The sequence below is a fragment of the Rhea pennata genome, chromosome 2, assembly GCF_028389875.1.
Source record: "Rhea pennata isolate bPtePen1 chromosome 2, bPtePen1.pri, whole genome shotgun sequence".
NCBI classification, from domain to species: Eukaryota; Metazoa; Chordata; class Aves; order Rheiformes; family Rheidae; genus Rhea; species Rhea pennata.
Genome location: NC_084664.1, coordinates 140,339,088 through 140,356,896, shown reverse-complemented (window position 1 = coordinate 140,356,896; position 17,809 = coordinate 140,339,088). Strand labels below are relative to the sequence as shown.

Below are 17,809 nucleotides of genomic sequence, written 5' to 3'. Positions count from 1 at the left end.
AAGCCTAGGGTTCTTATCAATATTAATCCTATTAAAAAAAAGAAGAAAAAGAAAGAAAGAAAGAAAGGAAAAGAGGCTGATGTCCAAGAAAGTGAGGGCAGTGTTATGTGGTTTCTATTTGTCACAGTAAATGAGCTATGGGACTTACACCATCCATATTATAGCAGTTTAGCAGCCAACCTAGCTTGGCCAACTCTTTTGGCTGAATGTCATGTTTCTTTTAGCTCATTTAGAGAGTTATTTTCGTTATGGTTTCATGAAATGTAACACTGCATTCTGTCAAATATTCTTTAGATTTTAGTGCAGAAATAAATACCTCCTTCATCTTTAGCTTGTGGCTGATGAGTTTTTATTTTATTTCCTTTTTAGCAACATGCAGCTTGGATCATTCCTTTCTTCTGTTACCAGATCTTTGACTTTGCTCTCAACACATTGGTTGCCATCAGCGTACTTGTCTATCCCAGCACAGTTCAGGACTACCTCCGCCAGCTGGTAAATCAATTACTGTTCATAAACCTTTCGGGGCTTTAGGTAAAACCAAAAAGATGCACAGTTTGTCCTTTATTTCCAGCCAACGGTTTACTGTTGGCTTCCTATGCAGTCCTTGAAAAGTCCTCTCAGATGGAGCTTGCTTGTATTCAACCTCCTTGAGGTTGCATTTATACCTTGTTACAATATTTGTGCAAAGCTCTGGAGTTTGGCAATGTTGTAAAAGCTCTAAGCATCTTTTCGTTTAGAATGAGAATTGTATTTCAAGACAGATCAGTAAGTGATTGCTCTTGGATTCAGAATTATTGTGTTGATATATAAATTGATCAATTAGTAACGATTTTAGTGCTGTTTCAAGAGGGTTTTGTTGCTCTTTTGAATTAATTTGGTGACTTTAGCACAGATTTCTTTGGCAGGAGTGTGATTCAAGATAGATTTGGTTTTACTGGAAAATATTATCAGATTCTTTCTTAGAGACAATTACAGGCTCCCTTTTTACTGTGATCTACTTTGGCCAAACAACCATAGTCATGATCGTGTGAGCTTACACAATGTGATTGTAACCAGCTGCAGTGAAGACAAGAATTTATTACATCCCTCTCATCACAGGACCTTGGCCCATGGGTTTGGATGGAGTTACAGAGCACTGAGAACAGCTAATGCTGCAACTCTCCCTGAAAATCTGACCTGAGAACTTGAATTCAGATTAACTTGGCTATGAACTTTGTTGTGAGGAATAGAAAACTAGGGAAGTATAAATAGCAGGTAATTAGAAAAAGTAGGCAGATAAGCAGTCAGTCATGGATCTGTAGGAAGTGGCAATGTGTCAAGCCAGCTGGGGCTGAGAGTAGCAGGGGCCTGTGTTATCCTTTGCCTTATTTAACACCCTCCTGTGTTCACAGTGGATGTTTCACTGGAAGAGAAGTGGAAGAATAATTCAAAAGATACGTAGAGATACAATTTGAAAACAGCAGATTAAGGTCATAGCTTAGTGAGTGCTTTAAATGCAATGCCACCAGAAGGAGCCCTCCTGTCTATCCTTTGCCTGCAATGCCTCATTTCTGACTCAGTGCCAGCCCCTCTTTTGGGGCAGCACAAGCACCTGTATGCTTGCATGCTGAACTGGGGCTCTGGAGCTAACTCTCTCCCCTTCCCAGATGATTATTTGTAACCAGATTTAACTGTGTCTTGGTCACCGTGCAAGAACGCGAGGGAGAAAGCAGCAGCCTGGGGACAGGAATAGGCTGGGAACTGCACACAGAAAAGTCACCGCTGTTCTGCAGAAAACCCATTGTCAGGTGCCACAGCTGGGATTTGCACAAAGAAGGGGAAAGAAGAAATGATTAAAACTGAAAAAGATTTTTAGAACATCACTGTAATTCCTGTAATTTACAACCCTTCCACAGCAGAAATGTAAGGAGCACACTTTGCAATTTCAAATTGTATATAAGAATGCTTTTTGAGCCATGTTGCTACTTTGACATACATTTCTAAAGGTAACTCCAATGTTTTACTGATAGCTCCAAGAAGGACATGTTTTCTCCCGATGGTGTACCACCCACCATCTGCTGTCCGCACCACATCTGTCCGCAGAAGCTTTTTCTATGGAGTGCTGAGGCACAAAGTTGGGTCCTACTGTTTGATCTGCAGAAAGATCTAATCTCCTAATTTCCTAATCTCCTTTTAAGAATTTGCCATGCTATTGAGATATTTATTTCTGGCTAGTTGAAATTAATGAAATCTTCATTAGAAGGTACAAGAAGTAAAAAAAAATTAACAAATATAAACAGCTCAGAGAAAAATCTGTAGCTGGAAAGAACAAACGGTTATTAGTTAGTGTAATGATGTAAGAACTGAAAAAGGAAAAAATAACATAATCCAAGAAGAGGCTATTACTGGGCAGAGGCAATGAAATTATTGATTCAAAAAAGGAAAAAGTGTTCACTAGCTATTTCTGTTCTGCATTTGGAAACAAGCAATATAGCATGTTTATATTGCATGGGATGTTGAAGTATTTTCCATTCACTGGCAATCAAGAAACATTTAAGCAATTTTTACTCTGAATACATAATTTTTAAATGAGCAGGTCCAGATAATTTGCATTCTCAAGCAATAAAATACCTGATTGCACAGATCTGTGTCTTACTGATGTAAATCTCTTTCTGTATTGGTAATGAAATTCCACAAGACTTCATGAGTGCTGAAGTGTCAGTGCTCAAAAGAGCAAGGGGAAAGTCCAAGGTGATTATAGGCTGATTAGCCTGACATCACTACCAAGCAGAGTAACAGAATTGCTGTGATGAGAGTCAATTGATAAAGGATTAGAACAGAGGAATATGATTAATGACTGTCAGCCTGGTTTTATGGAAGATCAGTCCTGCAGGCAAACTCATTTTCTTTCACTGACAAGATTACTAGGTTAGTCAATAAAGATGGGCACTGGCATAATGGACTTCTGTAAGATTTTTGACTTCGCCGCATGTTATTCAGAACAACAATAAAGGTCTAGAAGGTCAATAAAGGATATATAAATGGATTGGGACAGGTTAGCTAGTAGACTGCAAAGGGTAATGGTCAAGGCAAGCATCTTCCAATGGGTCTTTCTCATGGGTGGAGAAAGGTCTCTGAGAATCGACACTTGGTTTCATGTTCTTCCTTATTTCCATTAGTAATCTTGGTACACATGAGGCTGTTCACAAAGGCTCGCTTCAGCCTCAGAAGAACTTTGATAGGCTCACTGTTCAGATGGATCTAGACCAGAGGGAGGTTCAGCCAGGAACTTAGCTATTTCATGTTACTCTCGGAAAGACTTTATCCCTGTGTTGTCCAGAGTGAGTACCTGTGACTCTTCCCAGCAAAATCACTTCTAATAAAACCTGTGGCTGACACAGAGACTGATGGAGAAGTAAATAACGCTAAGGATAGAGCCGTTACTTGGAGTGAGCTAGACAGACTGGGTCCTGAGTCCATTCAGCAGTGGGTTACACTGCTGACACAAAGAAATGCTTTCAATATTGAGGAATACAGACAATCTTATTGTACAGCAACTGTACCTGGGACACAGTGACTCTGGAGGTCACTGAGTGACAGAGTGACAAAACAGGGATCTCTTTTTTTTTTCTTTTTTTTTTTTTTTTTTTTACTTTTTGCAAAAAGTGCTCATGGGATCTGTGGACATAAAAAATAGGAGCAGTGAAGAGTAATAGCATACTTTCCTTCTGTGTTGGTGTCATCAGTTACATCTGTCTATTTCTTGTGTCTGAGTGAGTGTTAAGAACAATGTTGAAAAGTCAGAGAATGTGCAAAAAAGGTCCTCCAAAAACTCTGTGAAGGTTAGATACAATTTTGTATGATGAGAAACAATCAACTTTTCCAGCTTAGCTTACCAAGAAAGGAACTGAGAGGTAATGTCATTACAGTTTTCATATGCAGAATAACTAGGTATTAAAAGATTCTTTAAATTAGAGGAGAAGCATAAGGGGAATGAGTAGCTAAAAACTAATCCGGGTCAGTTAGTAAAATCAGTTAGAAACAAGAACCTGTTTTTATTTTACCAGTCACAGTGGAGATTAGTGATTGGCAAAAACTGCAAGGAGCCATGGTGAATTTTGTGGTTCACTTCAGCTGATGTACAATAGTCTGGATTACATTATATAACTTTCTTTGAAGCTGTTTACCCCCTCTTCTGTCTTAGCTGTGGCCCCAAGCCCACGTTGCTCAGCAGGAATCTATTCGGACACTTCTTTGTAAGGTCTACAGCAGACGGCAAAAGGGCATTAAATTTGATCCAGGGCAAATACACTCTGTTTGAGTGGTCAGGAGCAGAAGTGACTGGTGAAGATCACATCTGCTGGCATCAGATGCTCAGATACAGGACAAGATGAAACTAAAAACAAGCCTTTCCAGTTAATAACAACACCAGCAATGCAGTTCTAGAACCCGAATATTGCTGAACAAGCTTTGTACCATAGATTTGTTTTCCTCTTTTAATAATGTTTGTGGTAGATACGTTTGTAGTCTTCAGCACTATGCTTAGAACAAGACTGTAATTAATACTCTTGTCCCCAGAGGTGAGACCTTAGTCATGCAAGTTAGGAGTGATCGCTCCCGATGACTTATAAATAAGCCCTAGAGGCATCTGGCCCACATCCCCTTTGCAGAGGCCTGCCAGGGTAGGCAGAAAGGACAGGACTGAGTTGCATTTCTTCCTGGCATTCTTACAGTGTTTTTTTCTTCTAAAATTGCTGTGAATTTGGGGAGTAATAGTTTAGGGAGCACAGCTCCATCAAGGAAATGAAAAATCCTGATCATTTTGCAAATCAATTATTGAATAGCTGGAAGAATGAATCCATTTGGTAATGGAGTATTTTTGGCTGTCATAGAAGAACATTAGTAAAGCTTCAGTCATTATTTTCTTACAATGCCAATGGTCACTCTGAGGTCAAACCCCCGTGGTTTTAATGTCTTCTACTCTCCCATGCTAGTATCTGGAATTATTTTATCTGTCCTCTTTGGTGCACAGGTTTAAGGCTATCTGTGATGAGTTGGAAGCTCTGTGTACTTTCAGCAGGGTGATAAAGTACTTATCAATAGTGTAAGCTGATCCTTAGCTAAAAAATGATGCAATTCTGAAATACAGAACATTATGTCTGTAGGCTATTTTATAATGTCAGCCTATGCTGACTGCTGCTTTCAGAGCTGCAAGTGTCTTTGGAAACTTTCTGTTGCCTTCTAATACCTAGCTGTACACAGGCATTTCACAATACTCATATATTTCAAGAAGATCTCAACATGAGGAATCATGTAAAATAAGTAGCTGTTACAAATCCAGCATTTGAAATGTTGTATGGCAATGATATGTTGTTAAACTTTGCAAAGTTATGGCTGTCACTATAAGGGCAAAAAACTCTTCCCTTATAGTAAGTACTGCATGTATAAAACAAAAATCACTTTGCTTCTTGGAGCAGTAGGGGTCCAAAGTAGTTTGACCTAAAGCATAATTCTTTATATCCACTAAATCTTTGATATATGTGCTTTCTAAAACCATAAAATTAGTCTTCTATCTTCTGATACAGTATACATATGGAATTAAGCCAGAGGTGTAAAACAGGCTAGTTGCAACTGACTTATGCAAACTTGTTTTTTCAGGACTTTTATTAAAATACTGAATTATTGCAATTCTTTTAAAGAAAATTTCAAAGTATATTAGATAGCTTTACAATACAACTAATTAGAGTACTGCTGTCTAAAAGTTGAGTCAGTCTTCCTTTTAAATTCTAGGAGAAACTTTTATACTGTAAAAGAGAATAAACTTAAATTATTCCTATGAACTGTATCTTAAAAAGATAATGTAAAATAGAATAGAATGTAAAAAAATAAATAGATTATTCCTATGAACTATATATTAAATAGGGAATATCCTTTCCGACATTTTTTAATGTCACTTTATAATTCCAAAATAAGAGTACGGTTAAATTCATAGCACAGCTTAAAAAATTCTACAGACACATTATTGTTTTCTTTAAGTTTTAAAAGATTTTAATGCTCAGAGGATTATAACTGTTGAGTGAGAATCCATGCTATGTTTTAAAGTGCATTTCTATGTTCCAAGAAGAAGGAAAATATGAAAGGTTATGTAAACAGATTGAGAGAATGGGATGGGGCTAGAGGCTTGTTTCTTTTGTTTTTGTTGTGTATTTGTACAATGTACAAGAAATATCCTTTCCATATAAGTTTTAGATTCTTTTTAAATGAATACTAGAACTTTGCTATGTGTGAGGAGTAATTTTTTTAAGTTGAAAGTTCACCAGGTTAATTATTATGTAGCACTCTTAGTGTTCGTGACAATATGACAAATGACACATTAATGATGACTTTAGCATGTTGGCCCCACACTGCTACAACTACCTCTTTGGTCATATATAAAGTTGCATAACGTCCCACTGCAAAATCACTTGTGTATGTCTAATGATGGGCTTGATTTTCCCCACCCAGCTAGATTTCTGTCTCAGCTTCATGAAATCTTGCACAACATTTGACATGGAGCTTGTCCGTGGAGCTGCAGCACCGGTGTCCTCGCTGTATTCTTGTCGTGAGCCTTGTGCCCAGGCCCTTTCCCCCAGCAGGATTTCACCTCCTGATTTCACCATGGGGAACAAACCTCCAGCATGGCAGCAGGGAGTGAAATTTGTCCCTTCCCACTGCATACACCTACCTCCATATCTGAGGTCACAGCAGCATCAGCAGAGAGCAACGAGTGTTTTTAGGAAATGACCTATCTACCTGAACCATTTTTGGTATCTGCTTTCAGCTGAAATGGAGGGCAGAATAGTGTTAGTGTTAAACTTCTGCTCTTTAGAAGTAGCCAGTCAGAGCAGATGCTGCAAATTGTGCCCCATGGTAGGACATGTCCCACTGATGGGTGGGACAGTGCTGTAACCCATTGGGGTGCATCAGGTGCTGCACGTTCAGGATGATGCCTTAGCCTGTCAGGGTCTGTCAGGTGCCATGCATCCAGTTGCACAGCTCCAGTCATGCCAGAGGCTGAGGTCACCTCTGCACACGGAGCCCCTGAGGCTGCACCCCCAGCATCCCCCTGTCTCCTTGCTGCCTGCTCCCACTGTAATTTCTCTTCCTAACATTAATTCAGGCCTTCACTGTACTCCTTGTATAACACATTTCCAAAAGCACAGTGGCTGCCCCGAGGAATGATGCCTGTTGGCATGCAGTGAACAACCCCCAGCAGCTGAGAGGCAGCAAGGCCACAGTGCCAGGGAGCCACTAGCTGCCAGGGAGCTTCTTTCCTGTTGATCCGCTGGCCCTACACTCTTCAGCAAAGCCCAGCAGGCTTCTCCTTTCTCACGGTAAGATGTGAAGCACCCAGGAGAGACTAGCTTTGGTCTTCATGCTCTTCACCACATGCTGCCCGCAGCCTGGCGGTGGGGGCAGCTGCCGCACAGGCACGCAGCATGCCACTGTGGGGGACAAGGGGAAGACTTGTGGAGGCTTCCCTTCATGACAGATCTCTTTGGGAAAGAAAAACAACCAGCTGAGTTTGAACGACGCAAACCATAGTGCTCACTTCTTGTGTCCTTGGCTGCTCTTGCTCTCAAGGCTGAGTGACCATCTTTGCAGCTGAAATGCAGTGGGGGCAATAGAGGCCCCGGAGCTGCTCAGCCGCTCCAGCCTTGGCCACCTTGGGGTCGTGGCCCCAGCAGGCACTCCTGCTTTTTAGGGCAGCAGGAACTGTATTGGTCATTTTCCCACTCTCTTCTTGCCTCCATGTACCACCCTGCTGAGCTGGATCTGGAAACAGGCCATGAAGCCCTGAGCAGGGCACCAGCAGGTTGGTTGTTCTGTCCTAGACTGGTGACAGGTTCCCTTGGGTTCCCCAAAACTGGAATAAAACAGGGCCAAAGCCTCACTAGTAGTTTTTGTTCCATTCACAAACTAGTTTGTCTATTTTTTTAATAGTAGCTTAGCATTTAAGGGGATTGTATTTGAGCAGTTTTATTGTGAGTGTTTCTGACTATACTAATCAAATATATGACCTTACTACTACAAGCAGCAGGGTCAGCTGTGGCATTAATTCTTAAATTTTCCACGTATAATGTTTGTGTTTATTTTCCAGTACATCTTTCATTGACATACACTCTTGCTTTCTTGGTGTCTGGGTGACTCTATCCACTATGTTTAGCAATAACCTTTTTGTGTGAAAAAAAGAAGTAACTCAATAAATTATAGCAAGCTAGATGCCTACAAAACTGAACCTTGACGAAGATAAAATGATAAAAGCTCCAGTCATGGAATTCAATACAAGAACAGAAGCATTGCTGTCAAGAAGCAGAAAATGTGCTTATGTAACTTTTAGCGTCAAATGGTTACAGCCACTGTTGATATTAACCACTCGTAACAGCTCTTGGAAGCACTAAAGAACAATTCTCACTAACAGTTGTCAAAAAAAAAGAGAATTTCCTGACGCACTGGGCCAAGTTCTGGTATAAGCAGTATTCAAGAGTTGCTCTGGATTTACACCATTACACCATAGCTGAGAACACAGTTATAGCTTCCTCTAGTTAACTGTCCAGAGAAGGATGCAGAGCAGACCTGGTTAATTAATTAGATTTGTAAAGAAAGAGGGGTTGTGTATACAAGGGGCTAATGCAGTCTTCTATCATGAACTAGTGCTGCAGTGATGTTATCTTTTGTGGAGAACAGCTCTGTCTATGGACTATGATTTATTCCAACTGAAACAGGAAGTTGTGCATTGCAATACTTCGCAACAATCTGGAGCATTCATTTTAGAGGGACAGCTATGGTGTGATTTTCTTTCAGCCATAAAGAATATAGTAAAATATGGTTAGAGGCTGTTTTTCAGCCAGTGATCCTGAAGTGCTTCGCAATTGTAAATCACTGGAGCCTGTTCTAAGAAGGAAGAAGAATTTTGTCACTTCTATTTCATGTATGAGATAACAGAAGGACCTGAGGCACAAAACAAATGTGCACAAGGGGAGAAAAAAAAACCCACAACATATACCAAGCAAAAAGTGAATCCCTCAGCCCTCCAGTGAACACTGAGCAGGCTGAGTCTTTGCAGCCCCAGTACTGCCTACTTCAACCAGGCATTCAGAAACTGGCTACTGGTGCAAAGGGCTCTTGATTTAGTACATCACAGGTCTTGTGAGCTATTAATTATGGAGTGCATTAATTGAATGGCTCTTAAATGACTCCTGAGATTAACTTAGAATGTTTACCTTGTTTTTGCTTATGCAGCCCACCAATTTTCCCTACAAGGAAGAGATCATGTCTGTGAACCCGACCTGTCTAGTTGTGATTATACTTCTTTTCATAAGTATCATTTTGGCTTTTAAGGTAAGTGCATTACTGTGTATATAATTTACTTCTCTCTGGTCATGGGTGAAATGTCCGCTGCTGGAAGACCTGGCTCCAGAAGGGACCTAGGGTACTTACAAACCAGGCAGTCTGACAGCTTTACAAAGCAAAGTGATAGACACTATAAAAAAGAAAAGGTATAAAAAAAGTCTCATAGACAAACATATGAACATATATGCCATAATGGGGAAGGTCAGCATGGCTCATGTATGGGGAGCTAATGTCACACAAGTTTTTTAAGGAGTGGATGATCCTGTGGACAAGGGAAAGCCTGTGGATATTGTGGTCTTGTTTTTTTTCAGAAGTCTTTTGGCAGATTCTTTCATCGAAGTCTTTAAAAAAAAAAGTGTAGGGAAAAGAGGGAAGGTGCTCCTTCCCTCCTGAAGAGCTCCAGATGGAGCTAGGAAATAGAGGGTAAGGATGAATTATCAGTCTTTGTGACAGCGAGACCTATGAAGGAGTGTGTGTGTATTTTGTGTGTGTGTGCATGTGTGTGTGTGTGAGTATAACATGTATATATTCATAAATTATCTGGGAAAGGGGATGAAGATAAAGAGATAACGTTCTTTGCAATGTCATTCAAAACAGGGAAAAGAAACAGCCCAGAAAACATTTCATAAAAGTATCATGGCACTGAGTGAGCAATAAAATGACAGATGAAGCAATAAATTCTAAGTGACGGCATAGGGGAAGTACAATCCTTGTTTCTCACACACTACAGTAGACTCTGGACTAAGTGTGACCACTCAGAAAAGGGGATCTTGTAGTTACAATAGATAGACCTGTGAAAATATTAAGTTAGTGCCCAGTCATGGTCAGACAAATAAAGCAAATGTTAAGAATATCAGGAGAGGAATAGAAAGCAAGCTGAATCCATTACTATGCCAGTTTTGATGTCTGCAGTGCACTGATTTTTTGAAGCAAATTTTCACTCCTGTTTGGTTGCCCCATCTCAAAAGGATGCTGTAGAGTTGCAGGATCTGCAGAGACAGAAGCAAAAATGATCAGAAGTATGCAACAGTTTCTGTATGAAGAACAGCTAAATAAATTGAAATTGTGCCTCCTGGAAGGGACAACATACAGGACTGTCACACAGGATAGCTAAGAGAAATTTATTTGTTGTCATGCAAAACTCGAGGATAGGGGGATGGAAGTGGCAGATTCCAAGTGAGGGGAGATGCAGCTTTGCCCAGCACAGCCAGGAGGGGTTAATTTGAAATCCCTGCACTGAGTTCATGGCACAGCAAGGTCGGCCCCACCTGCTGTGCAGGCCAGAAGTCCAAAAGGAGCTTAAAATAAAATCAGACAAATTCACATATGAAAAAAAAATCACCTGTGGCTCAAGTAGTCCCCTGAGGCTTGGACCTCTGGAAAGTATCCTGGTATGTTTGTCTCATGCTCTCCTGCAAGTTTCTTATAGCGGTCACTGTCAGAGATGGTACCGCATTGCAGCTGCCTTTGCTCTGGTGCAGTGCCGCTGATCTTGTATTATTTGTGTCGATTTTTATTTTTTTGTAATAGTTCTTGCCCTTTCTCTGCAGAGCAGGTTAGAGAAGTCCATAAATGGCAGGGTGACAGCTGAGATGTTGCATACAAACAACAGACTTGACAACATGAAAAGGGAAAATTATTGTGACAAAAAAAAGTAGATTACATTATTGAAACTGCTTCAAAATAGAAAATGAAAGATAGGGTAATAGGGTATTTTAAGATGCCATTGAAAGTGATGCTCATTTTTTTCTGGCTTAGAAATATAATTTAACCTGCTGCAGGTATGAATGTAATAAATATATAGACCTGTCAGATGACACAAGTGACATTTTCTTTAAAATTCTCATGTGCAAGGATTACCTCCTGTTTATCCCAAATGAATCTGGTATTTCACTGGATAAATATGACAAGGTTATCTCAAGCTTATAAAGAAATGCAACTAAAATTGAAATGGCAAAAATGCTTATTACAGAAACAAAGAAAACCAAAGAAATTAATAGTGCAAAAGGGTTATTCTATTTTAAAGCTACTAGCACATATTCCTACTCTTATTTCCAAGAATAGAAGCGTTTAGTTGATTGAAGTATTAATTGATATCCCGTTTTTGTATTCATATGAGCTCTTTACAGCCAGTGTTGTTAGACTCTTGCTTTTCTTAATGCTCATTCTAGCAAAACATTATCGTGCAAATGAGTCACAAAAAGTATGACTCACACAGAAACAGCCACTAAACTCCAGTTAGCACTGACATTTTGATTTGAATTTCTTGTGTTTCCAGAAGAGCTGCTATACTGATTTATAGAATCTGCTAAATGAACAGAAAGCTGGGCACTATTAGATACATCACACTTTATCACTGATAGATTTAACAGATGGCTCCGGGTTTATGTACTGAAAGTGGAAAGGTACTGTGCGTAAAACCACGCTTGAGCTCCCTCTGGATTTTGATCAGAAACAGAGGAACCAAAACACTGTAACCTAGGAAAAGCTACACTCAGTTGTTGGGAAATACGAAACAGAATCACATAATTCATCAAAAATGTTTGGCATCATGACACTTTATTTCAGGAGTGGCTACCTGCAAAAGAAAGCACTACTGAGCAGAAATCAAGATACAGATGTATTAGATAGTGGCTTTTGTGTTTTGCATTTACATTTGTGTATTGTAAAAAAGGGCAAGTGGGAGGAGATAGTAAGAATTAAGGTCAGCTAACTACTCAGAAGCACTTGTATTTTTAATCTTACTTACTCACTTGGATCCCAAGTAGCTAATGGATATTTCAGGTGCTTTCACCAAGTAGAATCTTTTTGAAAATGGGGTGGACCAAAATGTGTTATATCACTTACTGTGTTTGTCTAGAAACTGAACCACAGTTACATACCATGAAATGTAGGTGTTTCCTATCTGGCTGAGGGAGGACATCCAGCAGCATAAACGTATTTTTATATATGTACAAAGAACTTGGATGGCATATAACCAGCATAGTGGCTGTTGAATCGCATCCTTGTCTGCAGCTGGTCTGGGGAGCAGGGCCACGGCTTTCTCTGGCCATCCTCGAAAGCCAGGATCGAAAGGCTTCAACCTCCCCTCCCAGCCCATGGCAAAGCCCCCAGTGCACAAATGGACTAGGCTCAGGTAAGCACAAAAAAAGCTATAATAAACCCTCCCCCAAGCTGCCCTGAACACTCCCTAGCTGCAGAACATGGCCTCCCATCTGTTCTTTTTCTGTCTTCCTCTTTTTCTGGAAGAGGTGGTTGCCAGGGAGGCAGTTGAAAGGTGTTCCGGTTCTGGGAAGTAAGCTGATCTCCAGCACAGTGCATAGGACACTGGTCTTTGTAATACAGGCCACATATACAAACTGTTGAGCGTGAGTACGTGACCACTCAGGTGTCCTCAGCAAAGAAGAAAGGGTGACACAGAATGAAGTTTCATCCTCATCCTAAGAGATTTACTATCTTAGCGTGGTGGGATCCTGCTGGCAGGACTAACCCTGGCCTGTGGCACATCGCCCTAGCAAATGGAGCAGCAATCATGACCTTGAACACAGGGCTCCAGCGGCGCACACTCAGGAGCAGCCAGCACCAAGCCAGGAGGTGTTGCCACTTTCCTGACAAAAGGCTGGTAGAGGTCCCAGCACTGGGCCTGCTGACAGCAGAGTACTTACAGAAGATGCAGGAAGCCTCTGTAGAGCATAGGTCACTAATTTTAAGTTATATATTCCAAATATGTGATATTATGAGACAGCAGATGATGTGCTGGCCCATATAAGGTGCTTTTTAAAAACTTGCAGGCCAGTGGCTTGGCTTAGTATTAATTCTTTTTCAATCAATGCAGCATTTCTTTGCAGTTATAAAGAATTGTTCTTGTTCAGCAGCCTTTTCACACTCACAAGGAATACTTTCTATTGTGCTGACAAGGTAGATTTAATTGCAGATTTCATCAGTATAGCAATTTCGTAAATTGTGTGGTTTCTTCTCCTGTAACACTGAGATAGAAATATGAATGTTTAACTGGTCTCTCATTAGCACCCCTCTGAAACCTTCATGATAAATTTCAGTTTGTGTAGCAATCTTTAGCTCCATTTTATCAGTAATAAAGACCAGTTGAGCTAAGTAAATAAACAGAAAATTCGGAACAAATTGAATCCAATATGGCACTCTCTGCAGACAGCCCTGACTCTGAGCACCTTCTGTCAGATCCATGGCATTTGCCCTGTGCTTGGCTGCTAACTAAGGAACTGCCTTAAGGACTGCTGCAGCCCAGATCATCTGAGGTTCTTCCTTACTGTGTTGCGAGAAATGGCAGGATACAGGAACCTCTAATTTCCACAAACATATTGGTCAACAGCTGGTCAGGCACATGTCTGATGAGTAGGAGTTGAGCAGTACGTTATGCATTGTGAGAGGCAGGGTTACAAAAATCTGTGGGTTTCAATTCTTTAGAGGCTAAAGTTATTTACTGCATTTGAAATGGAAAGATTGAAAGTCGGTGGAAGTAGGCATGGTGCTTTTTTCCACTCTAAGTCCTTCTCATGCACCCATCCTTTCAAGTGGTCACTACTTCATTGTGCTCCTCTGGAATAAAGGCTGCCACCCCAAAATGAGTCTGTCTGCAGCCTGTGGTGTGGCAGTCATGAGTACCACTAAGGGTAACACTGAGGTCATTTAATGCCTTTTACATAGGACCTATCCAAACATGAACATTGGTCTCCAAAGAGAAGACCGTTATACTGTGCTGTCCAGCCAAACATTTTAAAGCAGTATTTGAAACCCCATCTAAGGCTTTGAGGAAAAGATTTGGTAACTAAATCAGCAATTCCATTTAATGATGCAGCAGCAGCATCACTATAAACCAGTGATTAGGAACAAGTTTAAAGAAAAAGTTATAGCGTTATCAGTACATCTTGAGCAAAATGAGTTTCCATGAGATGTGATTAGCAGGCCAGGAACAATATCCAAAGCACTTGGACAGTGAAATGATCTGAGCTGCCTCTCTTCTCAGATGTATGTGGATCAGTGTCCTGGAACCAATTACTTGGTGGTGCTAACTGAGGACCTTTTTAATTCAAGGGCTAAAATGGACCTTGCCCACTGAGAAACAGCCCTTGCATTCAGGCAGCAGGGCTGACCAGAGCTAGAGCTCAGGGATGAAACAGCTGCACATGTATATTGAGGTGTTAAACATGTTTTATTTACCATATAAAACAGAATGAGAGAATTTGAAAATAAATCTCATGTTAGCTTTTCCCAGAAGCCTACATTATCTGAATCTGACCACCTCTACAACTGGATTTTAATAAAAGACGTACAGAAATTGGTTTGCAATTTGGTAGCCATAATGCACAAGGGTTCTCACAAAGATGGGTTCAGTGTCTCCACAGAAGTCTACTGTATTCAGTGCTCCATTGTTTATTAGCTGTTATGCCTTTCTCAGTGCATGCTATCTGAGCACTGAAAGCTGTTGAAATACTTACTATTATATATAATTAACAGCAGTGGCATTTGGTTCTACAAAAGATCCAATTCCTCATTTATATGCGTTTACACCAATTGCTTCATAACCTGTAATTTGGGATGTAGAGCCAGTCTAACCTTCCTTAAGGCTCAGTTCACTCCAGAAGTCTTTTGTCCTCCCCATCTGGTGGTAAAAGCATTGTCAAAGTCAGTGACAAAAATCACCTAGGACCTGTAAGATGCCATAAAGAAGAGGAAGCAAATTTACTAGATTTCAGCCAGTTCGGCCCCAGCGGAAAAACTGCTTCCTGATCTGCAAGGAAGCAATCAGTAAGTCACGTGGCATACTGAAAAATACAGCTTCTATGTGACAGCTCTGGAGAGGGCAGAAACACAGGGCAGCTGAAGAGGATAAGAGGCTTTTGGAAGGTCATCAGTGCAAGTGAGTCACGAAAATATGACTCACTCTGAGATACACATGCAAATCCAATCAGCACTGGCAGTTTAATTTGCACATGCTATGTCTGTGAAAGAGCTGCTATGCAGAAACTACTAATTAAAAAGATAAGCTATGCGCTATCAATGTGCATTTCTCTCTCTGTCACTTTGTTGGGTGGAAAAGCAGAAAGCACCAGAGTGACCCAGTTTGCTTAGTCCCACCAGCGTTGTCCCTGGCATGCTGAGTATATGACTTCTGCTCCTCTCCTGTCTACCTTCCAGCCTTTTTGTTCATCTCTGCTAGCCAGTCTGGAATTCCTCCTGCTGGCAGAGGAGATGATGGATATGAAAATTTTGCTTAATCAGTTTTAAAAAATGGAGGCTACTAGTTCATTGCCAGGCAGCAGCCCTATCTTGAGCCAAGTGAGCTCCAAGAACAAAAACAGTGAAATTTGTGGTCCTGTAGTAGGATTACTGCTGCAATAACAACTTCTGTGCATTATAGTGAAAAAAAAAATGTATTTGTAATAATGATTAAATGGTCAGAAGTAATTTCAGATTTCAATAAGAGCTGTTACGCAGGCAATTTTCTCTGGTCAGGCATGAATAGACAGGCCCCAGAGCATTGCAGTCATATGGAATACATTGAATTAATGCCAGATTAAGTGAAATAGAGTAGCAAAACAATGCGCATGATATATGGGATCATCAGCTTCTTAATCATAGTCACTGGCCAACCTTCCACTCACAAGGAAAGGCAAAGGTTCCTGTGACTTGCTTGATGGTTCTTCAGTTCCCACTTTGCTTGTGTTCTTTTTACTGAGATTTGCTTCCACATTCTCATAATTGGTTTCTGTTTAGTTTTTACCTTCTTTCCTGAGATATTCTGCATCTGCAGCACCTTCTCCTGTTTGTCATGATCTGACTTAGGCTTTGTTTTATATTGTAAAATTACCCTCCTATTGGTATGCAGTATCCTATGCAAAGACCTCTGATTGACTCGTATCTCTCTATAGTTATAGAGAGGAGTAAAAAAGAAAGCCTGCATACATGACCTGCTCATTTGAGCAAAACAGACTTTATATACACAAGAAGGTGTTGCTTTGGCTATATTCAGGACAAAAGAAATTGCTGTTTGTTTTCAAAGCAGTTTATCTATGCTATATTGAATATACAACTGAATAAGCTGTAGTATTAAATATCTGGAATAGTAAATTTCACTCAGATATGCGTAGATTAGAGTATCTGCATAAACTAAGTAATGCTTAGTCCAACACATTCTCCATAAACCCCTGCTTAGTAAGAGGCAACGTATCAGATTACTTAGTGAATCTCTACACATCCTTACAGTCAACTGTAACAAGCAAAGTCACTGTCCTGTGCTTCTGTCAGACTCATATCCTTATTTATATCTGTACTTTACTGTTTAAACATTGGTGCCTAAAAGGAGCTCTGAAGAGCATCTGTTCTGCACTCCACACTGCTCTACCTGTTCTATCACTTTAACAGCACAAGAGATTTAGGCAAGCACACAATTTACCATGCATCATGGAAAGCTGTCTTTGTCATACGGCCTTTCATTAAAAGCACGGAATAAAGAGAGTGAGAAGTTGAGATTTCTGTAGCAAACAGAATAATTTAATGGTCATATGCATCCTTTTTCCCTAATAACTGTTTTTTTTTTTTTTTTTTTGGGGGGGGGGAGGGAGATTTTGTATGGAGCACGCAGTAACTGTGCTTTCCTTCTGTTCTTAACTAGCCCAGGTTCAATAATTTACACAAAGCTACTGCATAAAAATGGTTTATTTTCTGCACATAATAATAAATCTCTTTTCTTTACAGGGTTACTTGATAAGCTGCGTGTGGAACTGTTACCGATACATTAACAGTAGAAACAATTCGGATGTGTTGGTTTACATTACCACCAATGACACTGCGGTAAGGATGTTAGGATGCAGAGCAAACATTAGGTCTAATACTTTGCTTTTAATATCTTCATTTTGTATTCATTTCTGACCCCTTAATCATCTTAATTCCCTTGAGAGTCCTCACCTGTTGGATGTGTTTAAACTTGAGATTCAGCAATGTGGTATGCAGTATTTACAAATGGCATCTGTTGCTAAAATACTGATTTTATTTTATGCAGATAGCGTGATAAAGAATCTGTGTTAAACATAAACTACAGCTAATCTAGTGGATCCAGGAATGACCCTCAGCTCTGATCTTTCCAGGTACACGATAATCCCAAGCCAAGCCATGAGCTGGCACAGTCTCCCCTCTCTGAGGGGCAAACCCTGATCATTTAGACTGCAAGACCATCCCATGGTGTGTCCCAGGTGGAGCTATGATCTGGACAGTACTGCAGCTGTTTAGGACACAGGGTGTGCCATCATCTACACCTGCTGTGGAATGTGGATTTCGTTGTAGAGACTGTAGTGATTTAGTATACAGCAACTGGTATAGTGTTTTGCACTATTGCAGAGAGGATCTAAAGTAGGTTTAAACCAATGCAAAGTCAGTGATTCTTCTGCCAGCCACATGATGA

General features: G+C 40.4%; 1 protein-coding gene across 1 annotated transcript in view; it reads left to right on the top strand.

Moving 5' to 3' along the window:
* LAPTM4B (lysosomal protein transmembrane 4 beta) overlaps positions 1-17,809 on the top strand; it is a 60,179-nt gene that overhangs the window by 24,472 nt on the left and 17,898 nt on the right. Inside the window, exons 4-6 of the mRNA XM_062568328.1 lie at positions 370-492; positions 9,262-9,360; positions 17,107-17,202. Of these exons, the coding sequence (XP_062424312.1) occupies positions 370-492; positions 9,262-9,360; positions 17,107-17,202 (318 nt within the window). The remainder of the gene's footprint in view (positions 1-369; positions 493-9,261; positions 9,361-17,106; positions 17,203-17,809) is intronic.